The sequence below is a fragment of the Cynocephalus volans genome, chromosome 2 (genome assembly GCF_027409185.1).
Source record: "Cynocephalus volans isolate mCynVol1 chromosome 2, mCynVol1.pri, whole genome shotgun sequence".
Classification (NCBI taxonomy): Eukaryota; Metazoa; Chordata; class Mammalia; order Dermoptera; family Cynocephalidae; genus Cynocephalus; species Cynocephalus volans.
This window is the reverse complement of record NC_084461.1, coordinates 124,343,659-124,369,229: the sequence shown is the minus strand read 5'-3', so window position 1 is coordinate 124,369,229 and position 25,571 is coordinate 124,343,659. Positions and strand designations below refer to the sequence as shown.

Here is a 25,571-nt window from a genome sequence, read left to right as displayed (position 1 = left end):
AATACAGGCCTGGTGTAGGCAAAGTTTTGGGCTTATGGCATTTTAGATTTACAAATCCAACTTTTGGGTTTATGAAGCTTTGGATTTTTATAAGCAAGTATATTAAAGTGAGAGAGGGTCAGGGATTTAAGGTTGTATAAAATGAAATGGTTATAGTGATTGACCATGGACTTTTAGCTGGATAAGAAGTAAACACATAATGGTGGTAGAGATGATGAAAAGATGATAGGAGTAATGAGTTTTATGTATTGGAGTGATTAAAATTATTTTTGAAGTTAGGGTCCTCGAGGGAGTGAGCTGAAAATATTGGAGGGGTAGCCATGAACTTTAATTCTTGAAATTGATGTTAGGAGAGTGTTGCACTTATTGATAACATGAAGTCTACATCTGACCTTGGATGGATGTAGGTGGCTGAGGTCAGTAGGGTATGGGATGATTGGAAGAGAGAAGGTCAAAGAATGTAAACACTACGCTATTAGAAGAAATATCTATATGGATAAAGAAATCACCAAGAATTGTGACTGGACTAGCACTGGAGAGGTTGATAAAGAGCCAGCAGTTAAAATAGTCAGAAAATGAGAGTGACTGACATGGAGTTGGTAGATGACTGCTAAAAGGAGAGATAGAAAATAGTAAAATGTGTTGACAGAAGATTCTAAGCTTAATGTTGTTAGGCAGAAGGGAGGCAGAATGACCTGAAAGTAGCAATGAGGAACAAGGAAAAGAGTTTTGTATTTCTAGGCCCAGTGGTATGAAGCCTAAGGATAAACCATGGCTGCATTATGGAAAGAATATATGGAAATAATAACCTCAGGGAGAACTACAGATTTCACTTAAAAAAAAAAGAAGGTAGAAATTCAGATAAGAGGCCAAGGATATAGAATTTTGCTGATGACTGACCAGAGGGCATAGTGGAAGGGTTTCGGGAGTTCAGGAGGGGCAGAACCAGTACAAGAAAAAGAAATCTACAGAGCAACATGAGGGTTACTCTCTAGGTGAAAGGAAATGATGAGGGAATTTTGAACTTTTGAAAACTGACCATAAACCATGAAGTTAATTTTGATGGTCCCATGGTACATAGTGGTGGTAAAGGTTTGTGGTTTTGTCAGAAATATTTAGAATTCTGGGGCTCTCACTTAGCTAAAACTGATGTCTTTCTTTAGTCACAGGGCCACATGGAGACCCCTTCTGACCTGTACCAATGCAGACATGGAGGCCAGAGACAGAGAGTTTTTTTCCACTGCCTTAGATATTATTCATAGCAGAAGAAATCAAGGTTCTGGCTTTTCTACCCTTTTTGAAGATAAATCCACTCCCGAAGCTCATACTTCTCAGGAGATCAGAATATTGGGATAATGTTTGCTTTGCCAATGCTGCCAGTTCTCTCATGGGTCAGTGGCCTGTGAGTACCAAACAGCAACAAGGATGACTAAAAATTAACACTGTGCTGAGGAATATTCATGTTTTCCTATGGCTATGATGGGTACTCTTGAAATATGGAAGGTTCAGTTAGAACTTCCCAGATGAATTTCTTTTAAAGTTTTGAAGTTGTCTACTTTCTATCACCAAGATCAGAAACACAATGGCCTAATCAGTAACTGTGGACATTTTGAAACATCCTAATATTTAAGAGGAAATTAAAAGTAAGCCTTGCTTGCTATCATTGCTAAAAATCACGAACAGACACACACATACTGAGTCACTGTAATAATTCTCTAGTTTAGTTCACTGAATCTCTGCAGATTCAATTTGGCATCAAATAACAGCCCATTCTTCTCTGCCACAGTGGTCATTTGCAGTTGATGAGGAGAGAGATAGCACTTTTGCTATAGAGAAGAAGAAAGAAGTGCTCTCAGGTGACATTTTTTTGTGAAGAAATCTGAAAATGTAAATTTCTTGATATGTTTTTCTGAGTGACACTAACCAAAATTGGAGACGTTCACCATGAAGTCTTTTCTTAAATCAATTTAATTAATTAGGGGTTAGGATAACTTAGTTTGCCTGTGGTTATGTTCCTAACACTTAGAAGTCATCAAATTATTCTTATCTGCAGTTTCTCTATCTATGCAAGTGAAAAAACTGCCCGAAAGCTTCAAAAGGGATTTCCAAGTCATTGCTGACTTGAAACCAGAGTGTTTCAACTTTAACCTTCAAGTTGGAGAGCATGTTCACATCTTCAGTTCCAGGCCTTAGTTAACAGGCAAGAAAAGCAAACTGTTCCTCTCAGAAGAGGCCTCATGTATGCAAAGAGGTGAGCCAGAGGCAGATGCTGAATTCAAAGTGAGACCCTGTAAGTAATGTCTACAAAATGAATTAGGTGCTTAGGACATAATGTACCAAGAGTCATGAACGACCCTTTGTAAATAGCATGCTAAGTTGGTGATAGCGAATTAGTTCACCTTGATACCAACTCACCTAAAGTCAATTCTCCTGATGCCAATTTACCTAATTAATTCATCTACAATTAGCATTTTCTAGAGCAGTGGTTCTCAATCCTAGCTGTGCATTAAGTGATTCTAAACTGGGGAATTTTAAAAAACATTAATGCCCAGGCCACAATTCCAGAGATTCTGGTTTATTTTGCCTGTGGTAGAGCTAGGCATTGCCAGGTAAAGTATAAGACACCCAGCTAAATTTGAATTTCAGGTAAAACAAACAATAATATTTTTGTATGAATATGTCCCAAGTATTACATGGGAAATAGTGCGTGAGACATACTACTAAAAAATTATTCACTATGATCCTGAAATTCAAATTTAACTGGACATCCTATGTTTTCATTTGCTAAATCTGGAAACTCTGGCTTTAACTCTAGGTTTAATCAGGACTAACAACCACTGATGAAATGTATGTAGATCTTACTAATTGGACTGGTTTTATTTAATGTTTTCTGAATAATTTTGTATTTTTTAAAAAGTATACATTTTTCATTTGTAGGCAATTCAAGAATTCATTTTTAGACTTTTAGTTGCTAAGGGATTATCAAATATTTGTATTATTTTCATATTTCTAATAAACATTTTAATATATTATACTTTATGTGATTCCTGTAAGTTAACCCTTTTGAGTATTTACTACTTTTTTTTTATTTGCTATTGTTTTGTATTCCATTGTGTTTTTTCTTATTAATTTGTAGGAGATATTTATATAGAGAGAGATTAGCCCTCTTCTATGATATGAATAGCAATATATTTTGTCTTTTGATTTTGTTCATTGTGGTTTTTGCAGCATAACTTAAAATTTTATATATATGAAATAAATATTTTCTCTTTTATGTCTTCTTAGAATCCTGTCATACAAAATCTTTCCCCACCTTGATATTATTTTTTTTTAATTTCCTCACTTTGTGGCAGAGGCTATAGCCTCAATGTTCTCTTCTCTTTAGATAGAGAACCCTGATTTTTAGTTGGTCACATTCTTGCAGCTAGTTGTGACTATGTGATAGATTGATTTTTGCTAGTGAAATGTAAACAGAAATGTTAGGTGGGACTATGGAAAATCTTCTTAAAAGACTTCCCTCCCTCTTTCCTGCTCCTGAAATGGCTGGAGATCTAGCAGCCATAATGAACTGTAGTAAACCTTGACAATGGGAAAGTCCCATGCTAAGGTTGGCAGAGCAGAAGATATGACCATAGATCCCTAATGACATAGTAAAGATAGCCTATCAGCCTTGACTCCCTACCTCCAGACTTCTTTTTATGAGAGAGATATAACTTCCACCATGTTTAAGTCACTTTTATTTTGAGTCTTTAAAAAATACATTGACCTAAACTAATCCTAATGTTACAGGAGACGCTCAGCTCCTGGCTGAGGCTCGCCAAAATCTGTTATCAAGGGGACACTAAGCTCCCAGCTGAGTCTCCTCAAAATTGATATCAAACTCACAGGTCCAGCCTCCTGCCCCCAGACAGAAGAAAACCTCTCAAAAGTCAAATGTGGGTGAATATGGAAGTCAGCTTTTATTCAGGAATACCAGCGACCTAAGGAGAGAAGTTAGGCTGACCCATCTCCCCGGTAAACCTGAGGGAGAACAGCCAGGCTAAAGCCATATCAATTTACTGAGGGGGTTTTAAAGGAGGGATTGAGGGAATGGAACTTAGGAGGTGAAAAGTAGGAGAGAAGGGTACGTGAGCTACGAGGAGTCCGTGTCTGAGTCAGGTACAAGGTCTTGTCAAGGCATCTTCTGGTTTCTGTTTTCATCTTCGCTGTTATCTCAGGACCCTGCAAGATTTTGATTTGTTCCAGAGTAAGAATCATCTTTTCTGCAGTCTTTTGTATAGTTTTGCTTCGCAGAGCTCAAGTTCACTTTGCTGGTGGCCAGGGTCAGCTTCAATCATTTGGCCTTGATCACTTCTTAAAACACTAGAGTCTCAAAGAAAGAACTGTTAGCTTTGCAAAGTACTGATTAGCTTCTCAGCCTTGTTCTCCTATTTAGCAAGCAAGATAAGAAAGTCAGGGGATGGGAAGAAAGAGTGGAGAGGGGGGGAAACTGTCCTTTTTAAATCCCCTGACTTCCCCCCCTTTGCAGCCCAGGCAATTTTAGGTCCCAGGATGGCTTCAGTCCTGCTCACTCCAACGCTAACTGATACACCACATTTGCTTTTAATAGTTTTATTACTTCTCTCTTTCTCTCTCTTGATGTACGTGTTTTACTTCATCTTGAATTTATTTTGGTGTATAATTTTTTTCAATTATTTTATTGTGGCAAAATACAGACAGTGTAAAATTTACCATCTTAACCATTTTTAAATGTACAGTTCAGTGGTATTAAATGCATTCATAATGCTATGCAACCATCACCACCATCTATCTCCATAATAGATGGAGATATATTTCTCTTTTTATCTTGTAAAACTGAAACACTGTACCCATTAAACAATAACTTCCTATTATTCCCCTCCCCACAGACCATGGCAACCATTTTTTCTCTATATATGACTTTGACTACTCTAACTATTTCATATCAGTAGAATCATATAGCATTTGTCTCTTTGTGACTGGCGTATTTCACTTAGCATAACATACTCAAGATTCCTCTATGTTGTAGCATGTGTCAGAATTTCCTTCCTTTTTAACACTGAATAATATTCCATTGCATGTATATCACATTTTGTTTATCCATTCATCTGTTGATGGACTCTTGGGTTGCTTCCATGTTTTTATTATTATAAATACACAGCTATGAATATGGGTGTACAAATATCTCTTCAAAACTGTGCTTTCAGTTCTTCTTGGTACATACCCAGAAGTAGAATTGCTGAATCATACGGTAATTCTATTTTCAATTTATTTTTTGAGGAACGGCACCCTGGGGCTTGGTCATTATGAGGACTGAAGTATAGAGCTCGAGAGCCAAGGCCTACTTGGCCTACTGTACTTGATGGTTTCTAACCTTCTGGTCCAGCAAGCCCTCTGGGACAGAGGCCTAATGCATTACGTTCCTTCTGTTGAAATGTCAAGTCTGCATTTATTACAATAATTACCCATTGCGTGAGCATATGGACTGAACATTGATTCTAAGATCACACACTATAATCTATCTAATATATCCACTGTGCCAAATAACACCATCAATTTTTCACACTGTTTCAAAGCCAGATTTACTGCTCAGATGCTTAAAGGCATCTTGTATTCTGGTAAATAGTTGACACTGTAAGTCAGACAAGTCAAATCATAATCTCTTGATGGAAGAGATGGAAAAAATGTGCAACTTTATGGTAATTAATGAAATGAAAATTTGCTGAGAGCCGTCCTGCAGGCTACAAGGGGGTCCCATGTGTGTGGTACGGCTCCGTGGAATTTCTTGTTTGTTCACCTTTGGTTGCTTGACAAGGCTTCGCAGAATTAAACAGCTTCTAACCTTTTGGCTTAGTATGGCTTTGGGAAATTCCCTGGAGTTTCTCAAAGGACATGTTAAAATACATCAAAATTAACTGGTTTATTTAAAGGGCATTGTCAGTACTAAAGGTGTTTTTATTTTTATTTTTATTTTTTTAAATTTTTTTAATTTTTTTTTTTTTGTCTTTTTCATGACCGGCACTCAGCCAGTGAGTGCACTGGCCAGTCCTATATAGGATCCGAACCCGCGGCGGGAGCGTCACTGCACTCCCAGCGCCGCACTCTACCGAGTGCGCCACGGGCTTGGCCCCTAAAGGTGTTTTTGATGCATGTTCCCGGTGTGGGTTGGCTCGGTTTAATTTTGTCATTAATCTTTCTTGTTAGTGATGTGTGCATGGACCCATTGTGGCTGTGGTCATGCTCTTGTACGTGTGGAATGAAGTTATTATGTTGGATTTCTATCCACATCCCCCAGGGAGATGGTGGTGTTTACAATTATTTGATCATTAACCAGTCACGGATTTCTTTGTTTTCCCCATTCCCACAGTTTCACTTGATTTACCAAGAACATGTTGTTTCCCTAGTAATAATAAGAATGATATAGTGCGTTTTTGTTAGTTTGAGTAGGATCATTTAACTTTTCACTTTGTCTCCTGTGCTGTTCCTGGAGTCTACTGGCAGGGAAATAAAAGGTACAAACATTGTGATTTTGATTATAAATTAAAGTGATCAATATAGAGTATAAGCAATATTAAATTGTTAACCATAACTAATCAATGTTATTAAAATCAAGTATAGTAAGTATAAGTAAGATTTAAAAAGGGTTAAATTGTAAGTTAAGATGGTTAAGAATTGTAGATTAAACTAAAAGTCTGACACTCTTTAAAGCCAAGCATTTGGCTATTGTGTAGTTTCCTGGCCACAAGCCACAGGCTTTGGGGTAAACCATTGATGCATGAGTAGATGTTTTCGTCACAGCATGAACGCTTTGGAACACTTCAATCTTTCCTTTTCAATAAAAATAAAATAAACAATGTTTTGATTAAAAGATAAATCATCATGTAAAAGATTAAGTAAAAAAGATATAAATAAAACAAGATTCATGTGGTTTGGGCCCACACTTGCACTAGACACTTATGGTCCTCCCTTTTCTTTTTTCCTCGTCCTATCCACACCACCTATTCAGGTCCAACGAATCCTGCGGAGCTGGTCTCCGGCAAAAATTAAACTGCAATCTTTTGCTTATCACATTTTCAAAGATGAGAAAGTCTAGTCACATCCAGTGTTGAGCAAGTGTAGAAATTCTCTTAAACTGTTGGTAAGGGTTTTCTGCATTTCCAGGGGCCAGTTCTGAAGTATGAATAAAAAGTTTAATGTGCATATTCTTTTACTTGGTAATTCCAATTTTTGAAACTTATCCTAAGGTAATAATTGGACTAATACACCAAATGTGGTAAAAGAGTTTTCATTGTAGCACTGTTTACGGTAGTAAAAATTTGAAAAACCTTTAATATCTATTAATAAGGGACCAGTTCAATAAATTGTAGTATAAATGTATCATGGAATGCTGTGCAAATCATTAAAAGGGTTTCTATATATATGTGTGTGTATGGGAAAGAGGAAGTTACAAAAAGTAAGAGTAATATGATTCTTTAAAAAATACATACATATTTATAGAAAAACGCATCTTCTCCCTCTGGATGCTCTCTTCTGTGCAAAGGGGATTCAGAGTCACACACTTAGCTTTCCTATACCCCTTTATTCACTCAGGCTCATGGAGTTGGAGTGGCTTATTTGATTAGCAATTTAGGGAAGAATAAATAGGTAATATTTGGCTAAGCTCTGCCCCTTTTCCTCTTGGAATTGAGCTGCCTCCTGGGGATAATAGTTCTTTTCTGCTCCTCCATGCTGTCTTTTTGCCTGATACTGAGACGGAAAACCTGAATAATTCTGAGGTTTATTTAGCAATCCCATTTGGCACTCATACTAATGTATGTCCTTTAACTCATCTTTATCATTAGTAAAGGGAATGCTTTTTTTTTTTTTATGGTGGCTACCCAGTAAGGGGATCTGAACCCTTGACATTGGTGTCATCAGCACCACACTCTAACCAAGTGAGTTAACCAACCAGCCCAGATTCCAAACTTTTAATGGTGCCTGTCTATAGATAATTCACTTGCTACTTTCTAAATTCTGGACTTCTTTATATATATATATTTTTTTAAATAAAACTTGTGTTACTTTTAGAATCAATAAAGAGAAATTAATATTGATATTTCTATTTTGAATAAAAAGATGAATAAGACATATAACAATGAATACTACTCTCTGTGTAAAGTTAACATGACCTCCCTAAATTAAACTGCTTATAGCTTTCAAGAATATAATGAAATGGATATTGTCTCACTCCTGGTGGCCTCTGGTCTTGTAGTACATGGTAATAGGAGAATGACTTTCCTTTGTCATTGATTAGCTGTGTGACATTGAATGAGTCAGTCCCCTTCCTCTGAGCTTCAGTTTTCTCATTTGTTAAGTAAGTTTCCTTTAGACCTTAACTTTCTAAGATTCCATACACTGATGTTTAGTGTACGCCTGGGGAACATTAGCTATCAGGAATATATTAAATTTGTTTCTAAGTATGTGATCTTCCCTTTTCTAGGAGTTCTCTTTCCTACCCACAGCCCCCTGGCCCATGGCTGATAGGACCTGACTCAAGGTGATCCAATCAGTTTTCTCTCCATGAAGAATTTAGAATTGGGATTTAGAAACAGAAGATAGGTCTTTGTAGATCAGTAGAACCAAGGGTGTATAAATTTAGAAGCTGTGAAGAAAAAGAGAACAGAGAAATGTTTTACTTAGGGAAAAGTAAAACAGAATAAGAGAGACAATTAGAGAAAATAAAAAATTTAAAAAAGAATTCTTCTGGCTTTTGAGTTACTGGATTTGGTCTCTTCTGGAGGCCCAGCCTTATTCCCATCCTTAATTTCAATGAGACAATCTTGTGTCCTTATAATAAATTGTTCTTTTTAGTTTAAGCTAGATGCAGCTGGTTTCTTTAACTTGCAACCAAGGAATCTATTCCACAATGCACATCCCTCACAGCAGAAATGGTCCTGTCTCCTGGCCCCTTGGCCATATCATTCCAAATCTATGCAAAGAAAGTATCTGAGTGATCTTAATTTTATCTGATTTAAGCACAGCCTGTATAAGGCCTCCTCCCTACCTCATGAGCATCCCCAGGAGAGAGAAAGCATTGCCTATCCCAGCTACTGCTCCCAAACATGTGCACCACCCACTTAAGGTCTAGAACTGGCTTAGCAGACATCCGAGTTGGCCTCTAAGCTAACTGTGCCACTGTGAGAGGTATAAAAGGAAAGATGAAGCTTTCAGACTCCAAGGTCCCTGGAAAATTGGCCCTAGGCTTAAGGAAGACAAAAAGAAAGGTGATCCAGAAAGCTACTGCAGTTGAAAAGAAATGTGTGCGTTGTCTGGACAATGAATGCTGTTAGCCATAGATAATCAAATAGACCTAAGGACTTTGGAATGCAACTCTTTTTTGAACTACTGGTTTGGGGGATAATGATTTATTGAGGAAGATCCTCTAAAGTTTATAAGCCAAATGGTTTAGTAACAGATTTTTTAAACACACAAATGGCTATCTTGATCCTTGGCTGTCTCAGATTCATTATTTGATAAACAATTAATTTTCTTAAAAGTGAAATCAGCTTCACAGGTACTAAATTCATATGTCTACTTCTCAACTAAGATATAACAACCTAGAAGAAAATTAGACTGCTTTCTACCCAGTGTTCAACCAGATGATATCAAAATATTATAGGTCTAAGTAAGTATATGAATTGTCTTTGAAGCTCCCTCTTTTACACATGCATCTCAATCTGTGACTGGATGGAGAAATCTTTGAATGAAATGGAGCTCCCATAAGATTACACTGCATAAATAAATGAAAACAAATGTTTCTAAGCTTTTTCTGTCTTTCTGGTGAATGTCTGTCTCTGTTTTTCAGCATTCATCTATAAGTAGAGCCATAATTCACTGCTGGGTACTAAAAATGAGAATATGTTGAGATAGAAGGATGTGAGTATTGTAGAGGGAGTCACAAAGTTTATTATAGCCTTCTGAATTTCCTCTTTGGGATCCACCTAGACCAGGTTTTATAAAGCTCACATACTAAATTTATGATCATAAACATTTTTTTGTGTGTCTAGTAGAAAAATCTGGATACAACCCAAATGCCATTAATAGAGGAAAAGTTGAATGCATTATGACATTATGATCTGGTTGTTATACACAATTTATACAGGAATTAAAATGAATGACTTAGAGCTGACCTGGAGAAATCTCCATGTTATTGTAAATTTTAAAAAACTCTACACAGTAACAAGTATGGCATTATTATTTTTTTAATCTAAAAAAGAAAACAATTAGACCAATGTGTATGTGATAGTTGTAAATGTGTGCATACAGAAAAATGTGGAAAAACACATCTAAAACTGTTAACATGGGATACCCATGTGAAGGAGAACTGAAGGAACTAGAGAGATTAATAATTTTTCTTTATATGCCTCTGGATTCTTTGATTTATTTAAAGGAACACAAATTACTTTCATAATAAAAATTCAATGCCATATAAAATTAATTAAACTAAGGCTAGTGAAAGCAAAGCCTAAAAATGGGATTTGTTTAATCAATCCTGCCATATGTTATGCACTACTGGCTGAGTGGTTGTCTGAATTGCTCTTGTTCTTTGTGGGTTGATGATCCCAAGTCACATGATAATTGGGTAACCTAAAAAACTGCTGGGCTTTATGTTTTTCACTGCCCCCTCTTCTTCATTTCTTTATGCAGACTAGACTCCATATTATGAAAGTAAATCTACTAGTGTTCATCTCAGAGGAGCATAAGCTCAAAGACAAGCTCATAAACTTTTTAGGGCAAAAGACTTCTAAGATTTCATGTTTTAGCAGGCATTTCCCCATGGATCAACCCCAGGAGAAAATGAGAACCAAAAAGCATTTTACCTAGCTGGTTATAATAATGAGGTTACTATAGACCACTCTTAGGCACAATTTCAAAGGAACCATGCTCATCTCTCTCCCTCCTCCCCCAGAGTGTGTGTGTGCGTGTGCATGAACACACATAAACTCAGAAGGGATTTCTCTGGTTGCAAATTGTGTCCTTCCAGCCAATAGCCAAGCGAATTTGGGGGGAAATAATGTGATCAGCTTTTCATACAACAGGAGAAGCACATGAAAATCTGATGAAATATGGTCAAGGAGTGGCCAACTTGCCATTTCGTAGGAAAGTCCCTGGGACTTTCAAGTCCCAAGGAAGTATATCTGTGTTTTTTTGTTTGCTTGTTTTAGCACATCTCAATGTTTCGGTGGTTTTAAAACCTAGATTTAACCCTAGAATTGCATTAGTGTTGGTCAGTTACATTTATACTTTAGGATTGGGCTTTGAACTTATAAAATGTAAAATACAACATGAGACTCTAGGACTCAGAATCTGATCTAGGAGCCTAAAAGCCAACAGCTTTTAGACACTCACTGGGGAATCTCATCACTTAAAATTAGATCACTTGCAATTTTTCTAAAGAGTGAATCCTGTACTCTGTATAAGTGAAAGCTATATCAAGTAGCCTGGCCCTTAAAAGAAATGTAACTTGGCTTGTCCTTTATTACCTGTGGGATAGTAGGCAAAACTGTGGATGTCTTGGTGTTTCTGTTTTGGCCGTCTGCCAGAAGAAGTTGTTGGGGGTGACTCTTTTCTTTCTCTCTCAAGCCATTGTACTTAGATTCACATGGCATTTATTCATTTGAACATGCAGAATGACTTCAAGCTCATTGGTCCCCGGCTTTCAGATCACTGATCATTGAAGTGGAACAGTTGTAACCAGACTGGTCACTTGACCACTTACTTAGAGATCTGATTATTATTTATGATAGAAATAGGCAAGGAGTTATGAAACTGACTTTAATTCTTTTCCTCCAGTGGTGAGCAAAAGAGTGGATGAGTAAGTAATGTATTTTTATTGCCAAGTACCAGTTTATTTATAAGTAGAGTCACCATATATCCCATTTGCCTCGGACAGTCCCAGTTTATATCTTGAATCCTGAAGTAATTATTAGTGGTAGCTCCTTTTGCATTTCAAAAGTGAACTAAAATTATTTGGTCACTCTATCTCAAGGTTTCTCAATCTTGCTACCACTGATGTTTTGGGCTGGAAAATTCTTTGTTGATCGGGGCTGTCCTGTGCATTGTCGGGTGTTTAGCAGCATCCCTGGCTTCTACCCAGTAGATGTCAGTAGCACTCCCCACCCCAAGTAACGAAAAACAAAAAAGGTTCCAGACTTTGCCAAATGTCCTCTAGGGGTAAAATTGCTCCCGGTAGAGAACCATTGCATCTAAATACTATGCTCATAAAAATTTAACTACTGAAGGACAATATAATCTATTTGTTACAGAACATGTACTATGAACTGAACCTACTCAATAAAGTGGCTGGCATACACCCTGTACTCAATAAAGGTTAATTTCCTGGGGACATTATTTGGCTTCCCAATTGTAGAGAGGTGCAAGGGCTAAACATGTAATAAACAAAATGACCGGAGGGGCTCTAGTGATAAAAATTGGTTTGTTTCAATTCTTATTAAAAACTGAAATAGTGTACTGGGAAGTGCCCCAGCAACCTCCTGGCTGCCTATTTTAGTAATATTGTGGTGTTTCATTCTTGATTCCACTGGGTGTTTTGCCTTAGTAATGAACATAAAAGCCAGGATGATTAGGCGGAGTGATACAGTAAGTTTCATACTACAGCAATCTTCTTCAGTAATAACGGCTAACAATAATCAGTGTCCTATTTTCTCCTACTCTTATACTTAGAAATGACCACCATTTCTTTCATACCACCATTTTTCATTTATTAGCAATAACAAAGGAAATACCAATAGCACCAATTAAAAATGAATCCACATGGCGTGTTTTATCCTTACAGCTGTAATAACTAGTAACTGACATGGATTGGAAAGCACTTTGCAAATGTAAAAAGTGCTGTACAGATACATCATAATTATCATCATTAATAAATTAGCCCGATTCTCCTAGTTCAAAAGGCACGTAAGGTCAGATACATGGGCTTCAGTGGGGCAAAATGATCACAACCTACAATGTAGCAATGGTTCACATGTGTTGGTAACAAGTTTTACCCCATGCAATCCCGCAGAGCTGAAGTTACACACCCTTCAAAATATGGGAGAATGAAGCTAAAAGTAGACAAGACAGTTTTTTTTTTTTTTTGAGATTTAATGCTTTTTTTTTTAAATAACAGACTCCTACCTCTTTTATATTAACTTTTAAATCTATAATATAATTAATCAAACTTCTAAATTGTACATTATAACAAAATTAAAATGTCTTATTTAAGGTGACATTAAATTTTATTATTTTCCATGAGTTGATATTCCAGATATCATTAGAATTTCTGCAACTTCAAGGAGGTCAGATTGGTAAAATTTGTGCTTGCACACCCTCAAGGAATATCTTCAGTAATCACTCCAAAATTGTTACTAGAAAAAAACAGCTTTATCCATTCTCTTGCCAGCAGGAGTCTTGGCAAGAGATGGCTCTTGGCTGACCATAAATAAAATTCCTTGAATCACCAGTATCTTGATTTAAGAAAGAAATTTTACTGTGTCTTTCATACACAAAAGCTGATTAACAATGGTTAAAAAAACACTACTTCACTTTTTCACAGGTGTACAAAAGGAAATATAATGAAATTACATTCAACAATAAAGCTTAAAGTTCACTCTAGGTAATAGTTGCATTAACATTCACATACACAAGCACAGAGTAAGTATATTTCAGGAGTCTTATAATAGCATACAGCATACATATGGGAAGTTGATTTCAGGTAACATCGTACGTGTTAGTAAGATTAGCAATGCAGAGTGTTATAGAAAAGGAAAACTAAACCAAAGAGAAGGTGTAGACTAGCACACCAAGACAAGTCACAGAATTAGAGGACTGAAAAGTCTGCTCACTGTATGTATGAGAAAACAATATTTTTCTTCAATTTCTGGGTCTTGATATAGTTGGTTAGAGAAGGTTGTGTATTCAAAGTGCACATATTGTTTCTTAGAAAAGAGAGAGAGAAAGGTCCTTTTATTTAGTAATTAATACATGCAAGAGGCAGCCCCAGAGTGACCTGAAAGAGTAAAGCTGTGATTGGCAGGTGGCTGGTATAATACAGATGTTTCAGGCAATTCTCTTAAAGCACTTCTGTAGCAGCAATGATCATTTAAATGGCTGTAGACTGAATTCTCTTTTGAGGGGAGTTCAGGGGAACTGTATTCATCATATTTCTCTTTAAAGATTTATAGCTATAGACTTTCTCTTTTTTAAATAAATCTATCAAACAACAAAGCATAAAGTGAGGTGTTGGGGTTTTCTTTTTTCTTTTGCTTTTGCATATGTGTTGCTGGAAAAGGATTTAACCTTTTCATAAACACTGTGTGCAAAAGAATTTTTGATAAAGTGAGCACAAGGACATATACAGGAAATATATCAGATCTGCTCTGTTGCCCTGGCTGGCTCTCTGTTAAGCACTGAACTGTTTGTTGGCTTGTAGGTATAATTCCGATTTTAGGTATAATGACACCACAGCCAACAAACTTTAGGGATTCCTAAAGCCTTGCCCGTGGGAGTAGTTTTGTCTTTCTAGAAGGTGATATAAGATTTAGGAAGTCTGGTCCATTTTAGTTTCACATTTCCCCTCCAGACTGATAACTCCCACTGTTAATTTGCCTTTGTTTCCCAGCCTTACTTGTACCAACTAGTCTAATTCGACCCATTCCAGCCAATATCTGGCACTCACGTACCCGTGGTGGCCACACATACCCTGTGGCCACAAACTGCTTGCTCAATCTTAAAACCTTTCAGCCTGCCCTGCAAGTGTCATCAAGACAGGATCCCCGGAGCACAGGGCAGAGAGTCCAACCTCTCACTGGCGGGGCTGGGAAGCCTCTCCTTTGCGGCGGAGGAGAAAGGAAACTTGGGTCTGCTTTTTAGGTTCTGAAAACAAGCCAGAGTGGAGAGAAAGAGTTAACACCAGACTTAGTAAAGCTTTTAAGACAAAACCTGTTAAACGCGATCTAGACAGACACAGGGAACTTTCTGCAGATTTCTGAGGTCTCTAAGAGGGCTCGTGTGGACAAGAGAAAGGAGCAGGGAATTGCTACATGGGAGAGATTTGCCATTATTACAAAAACTGGCTAAGTGGCTTGTTTCCATTTGATGACCTCACTGGTCACTGTTGTCAGTCGTGCTGTTCCCTTTCTCCTTTTTCTCCTGGGTCTTGTTACCCTTCTTCTTTTTCTTCTTTTTCTTGGTCTCCTCCTTTTTGCCGAAGGTTATGAAGTCACTTTTATCAATGTGGCTGTTAGTAGGCTCCTGCCGGATGGAGATGATTGCAGGAGATCCTGGGATAATGAATTTGTCTGGCAACTCACCGGGACCGGATTGTTTGGGGTTGCCTGGTCCATATTTAAAGGTCCAGCTGTTGCTGTTGACACCAGCACCGACTGGAGGGGACACCTCTCCTGCCTCTGGTTCTGAAAGACAAAACATCACAAATCAGTAACAGAGTCAACATGTGCCCTCGATGCCAAACTACTGGTGGAGTACAGGAGAAGCTGCACAGCCAGGTCCCCAAGAAATCGTGGGTTATTTCTTTAAGCTTGAGGGGAAGGCAAGTATTTAGAAAGCAGAAGGGCAGATTTTCTCACCACGTGTCCAGGAATCTAGTTTTCTAGTAATACTTTCAGTTCTTTGTGAAGAATTTCCTGAACAATATGATTGTGGTTATCTTGCCTGGGAATGGGACAGGAAATTCACTGGGTTAAGGCAGAATATGCTAATTTTAGTTTATGGATTAGAGAAGACTTTGGTTACAAATATATTTTGACTCCTACTCTGGCCAAACAGAAAATAAATTAGTTGAATCAATTATTTGATCCTAATTCTATTGCAATAAACCTGAGAGGTGATGGGACAGAGAAGAGATGAGAAAAAGTGGGGTACAACGGGACATTGCACAGCATAAGAGGATGGAATTCTGTTGTAAATTGGGCTGATTTGTTTGGATTAAGTACTGGGAGTCAATCTTACTTTCCAAACTGAGTCCCCTCCCTCAGTGCTCACAGTCTAGTTGGGACATACATTCAAGCACTTATAAACCAATTTGATACATGCAGTAACTGAGGTGTGTGTAAAATATCGTGGGACTCCAGAAGAGAAAATTATTAATTATACCTGAGAAAGTTATAGGGGATTCCAGAGAAGAGGTGAAATTTGCACTGAATCTTGGAAAATGATTATGTATCGATAGGGGTTTTCAATACCAGACTTTCCCGAGTCTAGTTTGAAGACTAGAAGAGTAGAAGTCAGAGCTAGACAGAAAGAATAATGGTCTGTCTGAGCAAAGTAATCCCAGTGGCCATGATGTTAGAACCCTTTGATATCACAGCATTGTTTACATGTCTGACACTGCTCCTTTGGTGGAGATGTTCCTCCAAATAAACTGTTTATGTTCGATTGCAGTTTGGGATTGTCTGCATCTGCTATTACCATTACTTTCTATCACTTCTGTTTCCTCTAATTTGGCATCCCTGAGCACTATTTTTCTAACATTGCTCATGTCAAGTTACTAATTAAATTATTTCCAAAACCAGTGGTCACATTTTAGTCCTCATCTTACTGAACCTCTCAGCAGCATCTGTCAACCCCTTTTTGAAACACCTATGAGTTCTTTGTCAAAACATTCTCCTGACCTTTCTCTCTGGCCATTCCTTGTCAGTTTCCTTTGCAGAATCCTCTTCACCATGTGTTGGAGCCTCTTTGGGTTTGGCCCAAGACCCTCTTCTCTTTACTCTCTCCTTTTGGGATCTCAGTCATGTCGGTGAGTATAAATACCATCTAAATACGCTGATGAGATTCAGATTTATATTTAAATCCCATGTCTCTCTGTGCTCCAACCTCATGTATCCACCAACTGCCTTATCTGCCTGTCAACTTGGAGATCTCAGGGGCATCTCAAACTGAAGGAATCAAAAATCAAATTCTTGATTCCTCTCATCTATTCCTTTCTACATCATTCCAGTCTCAATAAATGACACCCCATTCACTCCGTTGCTCAAGCCAGGAAGATTCAGAGCTATTCGTCATTTTTTTCTATTCTTCATTCTCCATTTATATCATCAAGATCTCTCATTTCTGCCCCCTCAATGTACCTTGGGTCTGTTCTTTTCTTCCCACTTTTCACTACCACTACTCTTTTTCAGGACATCATTGTCTCTTCTATGTATTACAGCAATACTTTCTTCTTGTTCGACCTGCTTCCACTTTTGCCTCTCTCTAATCCTCCACATAGTAGCCATAGTCATCTTTATTTCTTCAAGTCTTTCTCCCTTTTTAAAAATTGAAGTATAGCAAACATACAGTTAAATCCTTTAAAAATAGAAATAAGGATATATCACTCTCCTGCCTAAAATTGTTCAAAGTCTTTCTATTGCCTCGTGGGGGGGGGGGAGACGGACACCCCTTACCATGCTATACAAGTCCCTTCAATAATGTGTTGGTTTTTCTTCTCCAATCTCATTTATAAATCTCCTTTTTAGCTTCTTTCAATTCCTCAAATACCCATTGGAGTTGGTTTTTCTTCAATATCTTTACACATATGGTTTCCTTTTGTCTTGAATGATCTCCCCTCTTCTTAGCATGACTCCTCATTCTTCAAGTCCGTGTTTATATGTAACCTCCTCAGAGAGGCATTCTATGACCATCCTAGGCAAACAGCACCCCCTTCACGTAGTAGTTTCTTTCACTGGAAGGTCCACAGAAGCAGGAAATATATCTGTTGATTTACCAATATATAACCACTGCCTGTCACAGTCCTTTCCCCATAACAGGTGTTTAATAAATAATTGCTGAATGGATAAATGAAAGAACTGATATCAGAAGAGAAAGTTGTACCCACTCTTTAGCACACCAAAGAACTCTCCACTGATGGCACTTTTGGAGTTCTTAAAGACAATGAGGTAATGCACATAAAATGCTAAGCCTGATCCCTAAGCACAATAGAAGAGCTTGGTAAATGGCATCACATATGAGCAATGATATATGGCACAGCTCTTGGGCCTAGGAGTGCAGGATAAGGATATTGCAAATTTATAGCAGTCGGTAGGGAGAGGGAGCAAAAAACTTTCTTCTCTCTCCCAAACCCCTTTTCTTACACCATGCTTCTCTTGGCAGAGCTGACACTATAGCACTTTAGAGATGGGACGATGGATATTTTTTCTCTGAGATTAAGACTAATTTGTTTGATCTATCTAAGATAATCAAATCCACAATTGAGCTCAGCCAGAATCTGCCTGTTTACCTTTCAAATACAGGCCCTGTCTCTGAGAGACTGAGACAAAAGGGAGAAAGTGTATTTAAAAGCCTCTAATTTGGCACCTAGAACTGGGTTTCTGCACCATTCCACAGTCCTGAGTTGCCCTCACAGAGCCCAGAACAGAAATTTTTTTCAACCACAGCCACAATACTGCATAAGACCCAAGGACTGTCATTTGGAGATGTAGGGCCCAGAGATAGCTTCACCTTGCAGAGTTAAAGGACATTAATGGCCACATCTATAGGTGAAGGAAGCCCCTCACAGCTGGACCACCAAGAGTTAATCAGCTTCTTTTACATGTCACTGAACTTCCTGGCCTATGATGGGAGTCTTCATTCTATCTAATTTAGCATAAACTTCAAGAAGCAACTGGAGATCTATTCAGGTGCAGCTTCTACATATTCAGCTTCTGCAGACCAGAACAAGATGTGGTTTCTCCACTCCCTCATAGATGTTGTGCCTAACCAGTTCTGGCCATTGTGTAGGCAAACTTTGTGGTCTGAGCAGCATCTGAACTATGATTCATTCATGGGAAGCAATGGTTTAAGGATCTGACAAACACTTACTGACCTTCTAATCTGAATTCCTTTTGGTTAAAAGCAGTAAATACTCTTGGTCAGCTTTGTCTGTAAGATATTGTACCTTTGGGGCAGAATTAAGGAGATGTTCCCTTCTGAAGAAAACAAAAAAGGAAGATACACTGTTTCTGCCCCTAATCCCAGCCAGGGTCCAGTGCCAGCAAATGGTCAATCAAGGAAGTGATTCTTCTTTCAGTGCTGCCTCCTTTCCCCTCTCCTGGCATCTCCCAGAAGTCTCCTCCCCTCTGCTCCCAGGGTAACCCTCAGGCAAAGACACTACTGAGATGCAGTCAAAACCTAAATGAATGGACCTATTAGAGCCTAGAAAGAGGATTTGGGGCACACATCACACTGATAGGGGTCAGAACGTTTAGGCAGCACCCTTCCTAGACATTCCAATTACAACCCAACAGGATTTAAAAGTTTTAATACAGTATGATGATAATTATAGAAAATGGTTTTGCCTTTTTCTTCTTTTTGTATTGGGTGATTTCTTCACAATGGGTAGAAACATTTTAACATCAGAACAACATATTTTTTTTAAGTATATAGATCTTCATCTTCAGCTTTAAAAACTGCCCTCTGGAAGTAGCTGGCCACTTCACGTAATCCTATAATCTACTTTAGACATTTCTCTTAGGCACTGCCCAGAGGTCTTTTTGGCAAAATTCCTACCTTTCCTCTTTCATGCTAAACGAACGAACTCTGGCTGCCTGGGTTTATGGAGTTGAGCCTCAGGGACTAGGAGCGATTGGGCCAGAGGCTCTACCAATGCAAATGCCGGAGAAGGTCCTGAAGATTGTGAAGCAAATGCCAAGCTTGTAAACTCACCTCAACCCCCATTCTGAACTGCTCTAGACAATCACTAAGGCCTGGAGGGGCTCTTCTGATTTACACTGATTTTCCCTAACAGAAAAACACAGTCATTTTGACCAAGGATACGACTTTCAGGAAATCTCTCACAGGAGGATGGGCTGGAGAACGTTGGAGGGTGTTTAATTCTCTTTTCCTCTCTTCATCTTGCTTTGTTTTCCTTCTGGTTTTGAGGATCTGCCTTGGCTCTGTCGCTTACTAGAGCGTAGTCCTGGGCAACTTACAGAAGTATTTCTGAGCCTCAGTTTTCTCATCCATAAAATGAAGATGATCACCTTCCTGTCTATATCACGGGTTATCTATGTACTGTAGTTAACATTTACTGTGCCCTTCCGATGTGTGTGGCACAGAGCTAAGCATATCTGCAGGCAATGTAATTTTTGGTCCTCACAAGAACCATATAAAGTAGATATTGCCACTATCTATGTGTTACAGATATGTCTGTTTTCTAGATGAGGGAACCAAAAACCAACGGTCACATGGTTACCAACTGGTGGAGCCTGGGACTCAACTTTAGGCGCTCTGACTCCAGCTAGGAGACTCACACCTCGAGCTGTATATCAAGGTCCTTTGAAAACCCTAATGCATTATACTAGTGTGGCAATTATTATAGTTATTTTCTGTCTTGTTACCATTTGGGAGACACGCAGATACAGGCAGGAGCCTCCTAAGCTAGAATCAGGCGAAAGAAAGAGTAAAGGTGGGGGGGACAGGGTAGATGCGGGAGTGACGAGTCAGGAAAATCACTGCCAGTCTCCAGGTTTCAGCCCCGCCCCTTCGCTCTCCATTCATCCTTTGTTACCATCTCTGGGATTTCGGAGCTGAGGTTAATACACAGCTTCCAGAAAAACCATCATTTTGATTAAAGCCGGGGCTTATCTTGCCAGACAGCACTCTAGAGTCTGCCTACCGCCCACTCTGCTCAGTCAGTGCAGCCAGCAAAGGCTATTAAATGATTACAGCCCTTTCCGGCCCAGCCAGCCCGCTCCCCGGGACTGCTCGTTCTCCGGCGCGGGCTGCTGCTGCTGCTGCCTCCGCCTCTGGCTGCCCAGGGAAGAGTCAGCGCACGGAAGGCTCTGCAGATTCAGGGTTTGCAAGTGAACATCCAGGCTTTCTGCGCAGGGAAATCTCGCCTCTCCCGCCTCCTTGTCTCCTCTGCCACAAGAGCCAGGCACTGCAGTTTTTCAAGCAGCTTTGATTTCGTTTGAGCCTTCTTGGCTTTCAGCAACCATTTCATCTCTCTGTCTCTATTTCTCTCTGCCACAACTTGGCAGATTGTAGAATTGTATATGCTCAGCCTGACTAAAAGGCAAAAACTATCCGCCATCAAACCGCTGAAAGACCAGGTTGTAAAATATATCAAGTTCGCTCCCCACCCCCTATCCTGCCATCTGTGAGGTTTGTGGAGCGACTGGACAAGCTCCGCCTCCCCCTTCCTCCACCCCCAACTCTTTATGAATTGGGCAAAGCTAATCTAAGTAATCACAGCCCACAAAACACAGGAGAATCGTGGTCTGAAACCCAAATCCTGTCCAGGATCAGAGAGAGAGGGAGAAAGCTAAAGACACCTGGACTAGCATTTCCAGCATTTCCCTGAGGCTTCTCAGTCTTTCAATTGACAGTGGAAAGAATTTTCCATGGAAACGAGAAATGCAAAAATATACTTCCTGTTCTCTGTAAGAATTTAGGCTCTAATCAGAATATCTAGGTTGAAACCTGGCTATATCATATAAATTAAGTGATGTTTAGTAAATTATTTAACATCTCTGAGCCTCAATTTTAAATGAGGTAATAGCACCCACTTCACTGGCATGTTGTAGGATTAAATGTAATTACCCTTATAGAGCACATAGCACAGTGCCTGGCACAAAGAAAAAACTCATTGAATTTTACTTGTTAGTAAGATCAGAGCAGCAGAAGATTCATTCATTTGTTTAAAGACTATTGATTTATTGCTTATTATGGGTCAGGCAGTTTATGGAGTATCTGCATACATATTTATTTATTTGAATAAATTTAATTTTACTTTGTTATAATTAAAATCATTATTATAAATTTATTTATTTATTTAAATATATACTTACAAGATTTTTATTTTATAGGTAAGGAATCTGAAGGCATAAATTACCACAAGATGATTTGCCCTGAATCACACAGGGATTTGATAATGAAGCTGAAAAATTATTCTCTCACTGATTCCCCAGCTCAATAATTGAACTGCTATTTTATTTATTTATTTATTTTACTTCTTTTGAAGCCTTGGGGATGGGGGAGGAGACAGAGTTGAGCTCAATTCACAAGCTAGAGTAGTTGGGGAGGGGTGGTGTGTGTGTGATTGGAGGTCAGGCGTGGCAATGTGGAGGCTGATCTGATACTCCCCAGAGGCCGCTGGAGCTGCTACTTCTGGGTGTTTCACCCTCTTTGGCTGGGGATGAGTTGATCTGAAAGATTTTGTGGCTGTTGGTGCCTCAGGCCACAGCTGGGCTAATTTTCAGTAATCTTGGAGCGGAAGAGATAAATATACTTGGCATATTTTTAAAGCCACAGCTCTTGCTTTGTGCCCAAAATAACTGTGCCATTTCTAGGTTAGGAGTATAAAGACATGATGTGCTGCGAACCCAGATTCAAACATTGGAATGGCTTGTCTCAAACCTTCCTAGCTCTTCATAGTCAGCTAAAAACTAAATCACAGTTTTTTCTTTTTACCGTCCCTCCGCCCCGCTCCATCCAGCAGGGCTTAGGCTGCAAGGTTTTCTCTACCTTATTTCCTGCTTGCTAAGGTCCCCCAGGATCTAGGGAGGGCAATTTTCCTCTATGGCCTCTTCTCAAAATCCTTCCTCTACAGCCGGCTATTATATCTGGAGGTAACAGAATGCTTAAAGTGTAGGTTCTGTGGTCATAAAGTCTTGAATTGGAATCTCAGTTTTACCACTTATTTACTGTGCAACCTTGAGCAAGTTACTTGGGCTCTCAGCCCCCTTTCTTTCACATGTAAAGCAAAGATAAAGGTATCCATCTGACTGCGAGCATTAAAGAAAAAAGGCTCACAAATCACATAGAACAATGTTGGCATGCAGTATTCCTCTAAAGAACCTGACATCCCCTTTTACAACATATTCTTGGATGCAGTACTTCCGGGAACTCTCTTTTCCAAGGACCCTCCTCCCACCAGGCTCTGCACCTCCCAGAGATCATTAAAGACTTCCAGCTGTGACGCTTCCCAGCTTAGTAATGGTTGCTAGGTAGGGAGCCATTCTCCAGAGCCCTCTGAAGGAGGCAGTGAAGGAGGCAGCAAAGGAAGCAGCTTAGACATGGTGGAAAGCACACTGGAATATGTATTAAAAGCCTTGTGTTCAAATCTCAGCTCCACCATTCTGCTATTTTCCACTGTACTGATTGGTTAACATTGACTTCTTGTTTCTTCATCTTTAAAACGGATATAATATCTACTTCCAAGAGGCATCATTATTAACTCAACTAAACTTACTTACTATTTACAATAAATGAAACATTACATTAAAAATTAGGCATACAAATATGAATATTATTAGGACAGGTACTCTGCTCTCAAAGAATTACAGTATAGTGACAGAAAAAGACAAGTAAATGAATACAGTCCCTGACTTATGATGGTTTGACTGACGAGAAGCATCTGTAATTACAACAACAGTTTTAAGGAATAAATAAGGTAGAAAAACTCTGGCATAAAGATGGCATAAACTTTCTATCTGGTATGTGCAGTGGTAAACAGCACAGACTCTGAAGTCAAACAGCCCGCTTCAGATCCTGCCCCCCCAATAGATGTGTGACCTTACTAAACCCTAGGTGTCTCAGTTTTCTAAGCAGTAAAATGAGTATAACAATAGATGTATCTCTGGGGATACAGATTAATGTAGTTAATACTTGTAAGGTGCTTAAAATAACATGTGATGTGTGGTTTAACTGTTCAATACAGGTTAGCTATTACTATTATTATTCACAAGTAAATTTTCTCCTTTCTTTGCTCCAGTATTGTCAACCCTGGGGGCTAAATCTCTTGGTGATAGTGTCACTGAGTTAAGTGACATATAGCACTAGCTGGAGGTGGGAGTCAGAGGGAAGTGTACAACAAGTGCAATCCAACTACAGATAAGAGAATGCTGATTTGATATTTTCATACCCTATTACTCAGCAATCCACTTCTGGAAATCTATCCTACATAAATACCAGTAGGAGTGCATAAGATATATGTGTAAGAATGTGCATTGCATTGTTTAAAAAACATAAATACCAATAGGAAACTGGATAAATAAATTATTATAACAACACAGTACTATGCCCTTATTAAAGAAAAGTGAAGCAAGTCTATATGTACCGACTTAGGAAGGAGTTCGTTAAACACTCGCACACATACACACACACACACACAAGCTGTAGATTAATATGCATAGCATTATCCCATTTTGCTTTTTGAAAACCTACATACTTTGGAATATAGGAAAAATATTCGTACATCAATTATGTGACTAAAAATTAATTTGAAAAATATTTGGAAGAGTGAACCCTAATGTAAACTATGCACTCTGGGTGATAATAATTTGTCACTGTAGTTTCATCAATTATAACAAATGTACCACCCTGGGGCAAGGTGTCGACAATGGGGAGGTTGTATGTGTGTGGAGAAAGAGGGTATATGGGAACTCTGTACTTTCTGCTCAATTTTGCTGTGAACATAAAACTGCTCTAAAAAATAAAGCTTATTAATAACAAAAAATATATGGAGGATACACACAAACTGTTAGCAGTGGTTGCCTCAATGAAGGGGAGTAGGATTGAAGAAAACGAACATTGATATGCAAATAGTGCTGTATTATTTAATATTTACATCGATAATGTAATTGTATTTTATTTGAAAATACACTACCTTAAAATTCATACTAATAGGAATTCTGGGAGAGGCTATTTGCAAAAAAAAAATTGTGGGAGAGACACACTAAACTATTGAATACTTCTGGGAAATGTGACTGGAGGTAGGGATTGAGGTACTACTAATTTTATTTTAGTTCTGTACACTTCCCTCTGTACAGATTTAATTTGTTATTATTTTTGTTTCTTTTATAATTAAATCAGAGAGAGATATTTAAAAAGATACTAACCAAATGTGGCTCAAAAACTACCTGAGACAAATGGTCGCTGTCTCAGATAGTCTGGACCCAGGATCAGCTACATAATTTGTGGGACCCAGTGCAAATTAAAAAGGGGTGGGGGACTTGTTGACAAATTATAAAGAACTTCAAGACGGCGACAGCTTATCAAACCAAGCAGGGCCTTTCTAAATGTGGGGCCCCATAAATCCAGCCTTGCCTGGACGTGAGAGCCCACTGCTGGGTTCCTTTCTCAGCACCACAACTTGACAGTGACTCTTCCCAAAGGTTTCACACTGCCTGCCTCATGTGAAACTGTGTGAGGCATAATCTGTTCACCCAACAATAAAACAGCTCTGGCTTTGATAAGGTTTTCAAACTTCTCTTCTCTACCCTCTCCCCTCACATTACAAACTGTGCTTCTTAAAATTTGGCAGCAATCCCAGGCTCTGTGTTGCTGTGTCACTTCTCAGCCTTGAGCAACCATTTCTAGACAAGTAAAGATATCCCTGCATCGAGGGTGTAAAATGGAGGTGCTGTCAGAACACTCCAGTAGAAGGAGGGCAAGATAATGAATGAAAAGAACCCTCTTCACCACTATTCCCCCACTCTGTGCACTTCAATACCATTCCATTTAATCTAGCAAAAACATTTTGAATCCTGTTTACAGTGTGCCAGGCATTGTGC

General features: G+C 38.7%; 1 protein-coding gene across 1 annotated transcript in view; it reads right to left on the bottom strand.

Annotated features, from left to right (window-relative positions):
* Positions 1–15,159: 15,159 nt before the first annotated feature.
* Positions 15,160–25,571, bottom strand: part of PCDHAC2 (protocadherin alpha subfamily C, 2) — a 37,598-nt gene continuing 27,186 nt past the window's right edge. Inside the window, exon 4 of the mRNA XM_063088239.1 lies at positions 15,160–15,470. Within this exon, the coding sequence (XP_062944309.1) occupies positions 15,160–15,470 (311 nt within the window). The remainder of the gene's footprint in view (positions 15,471–25,571) is intronic.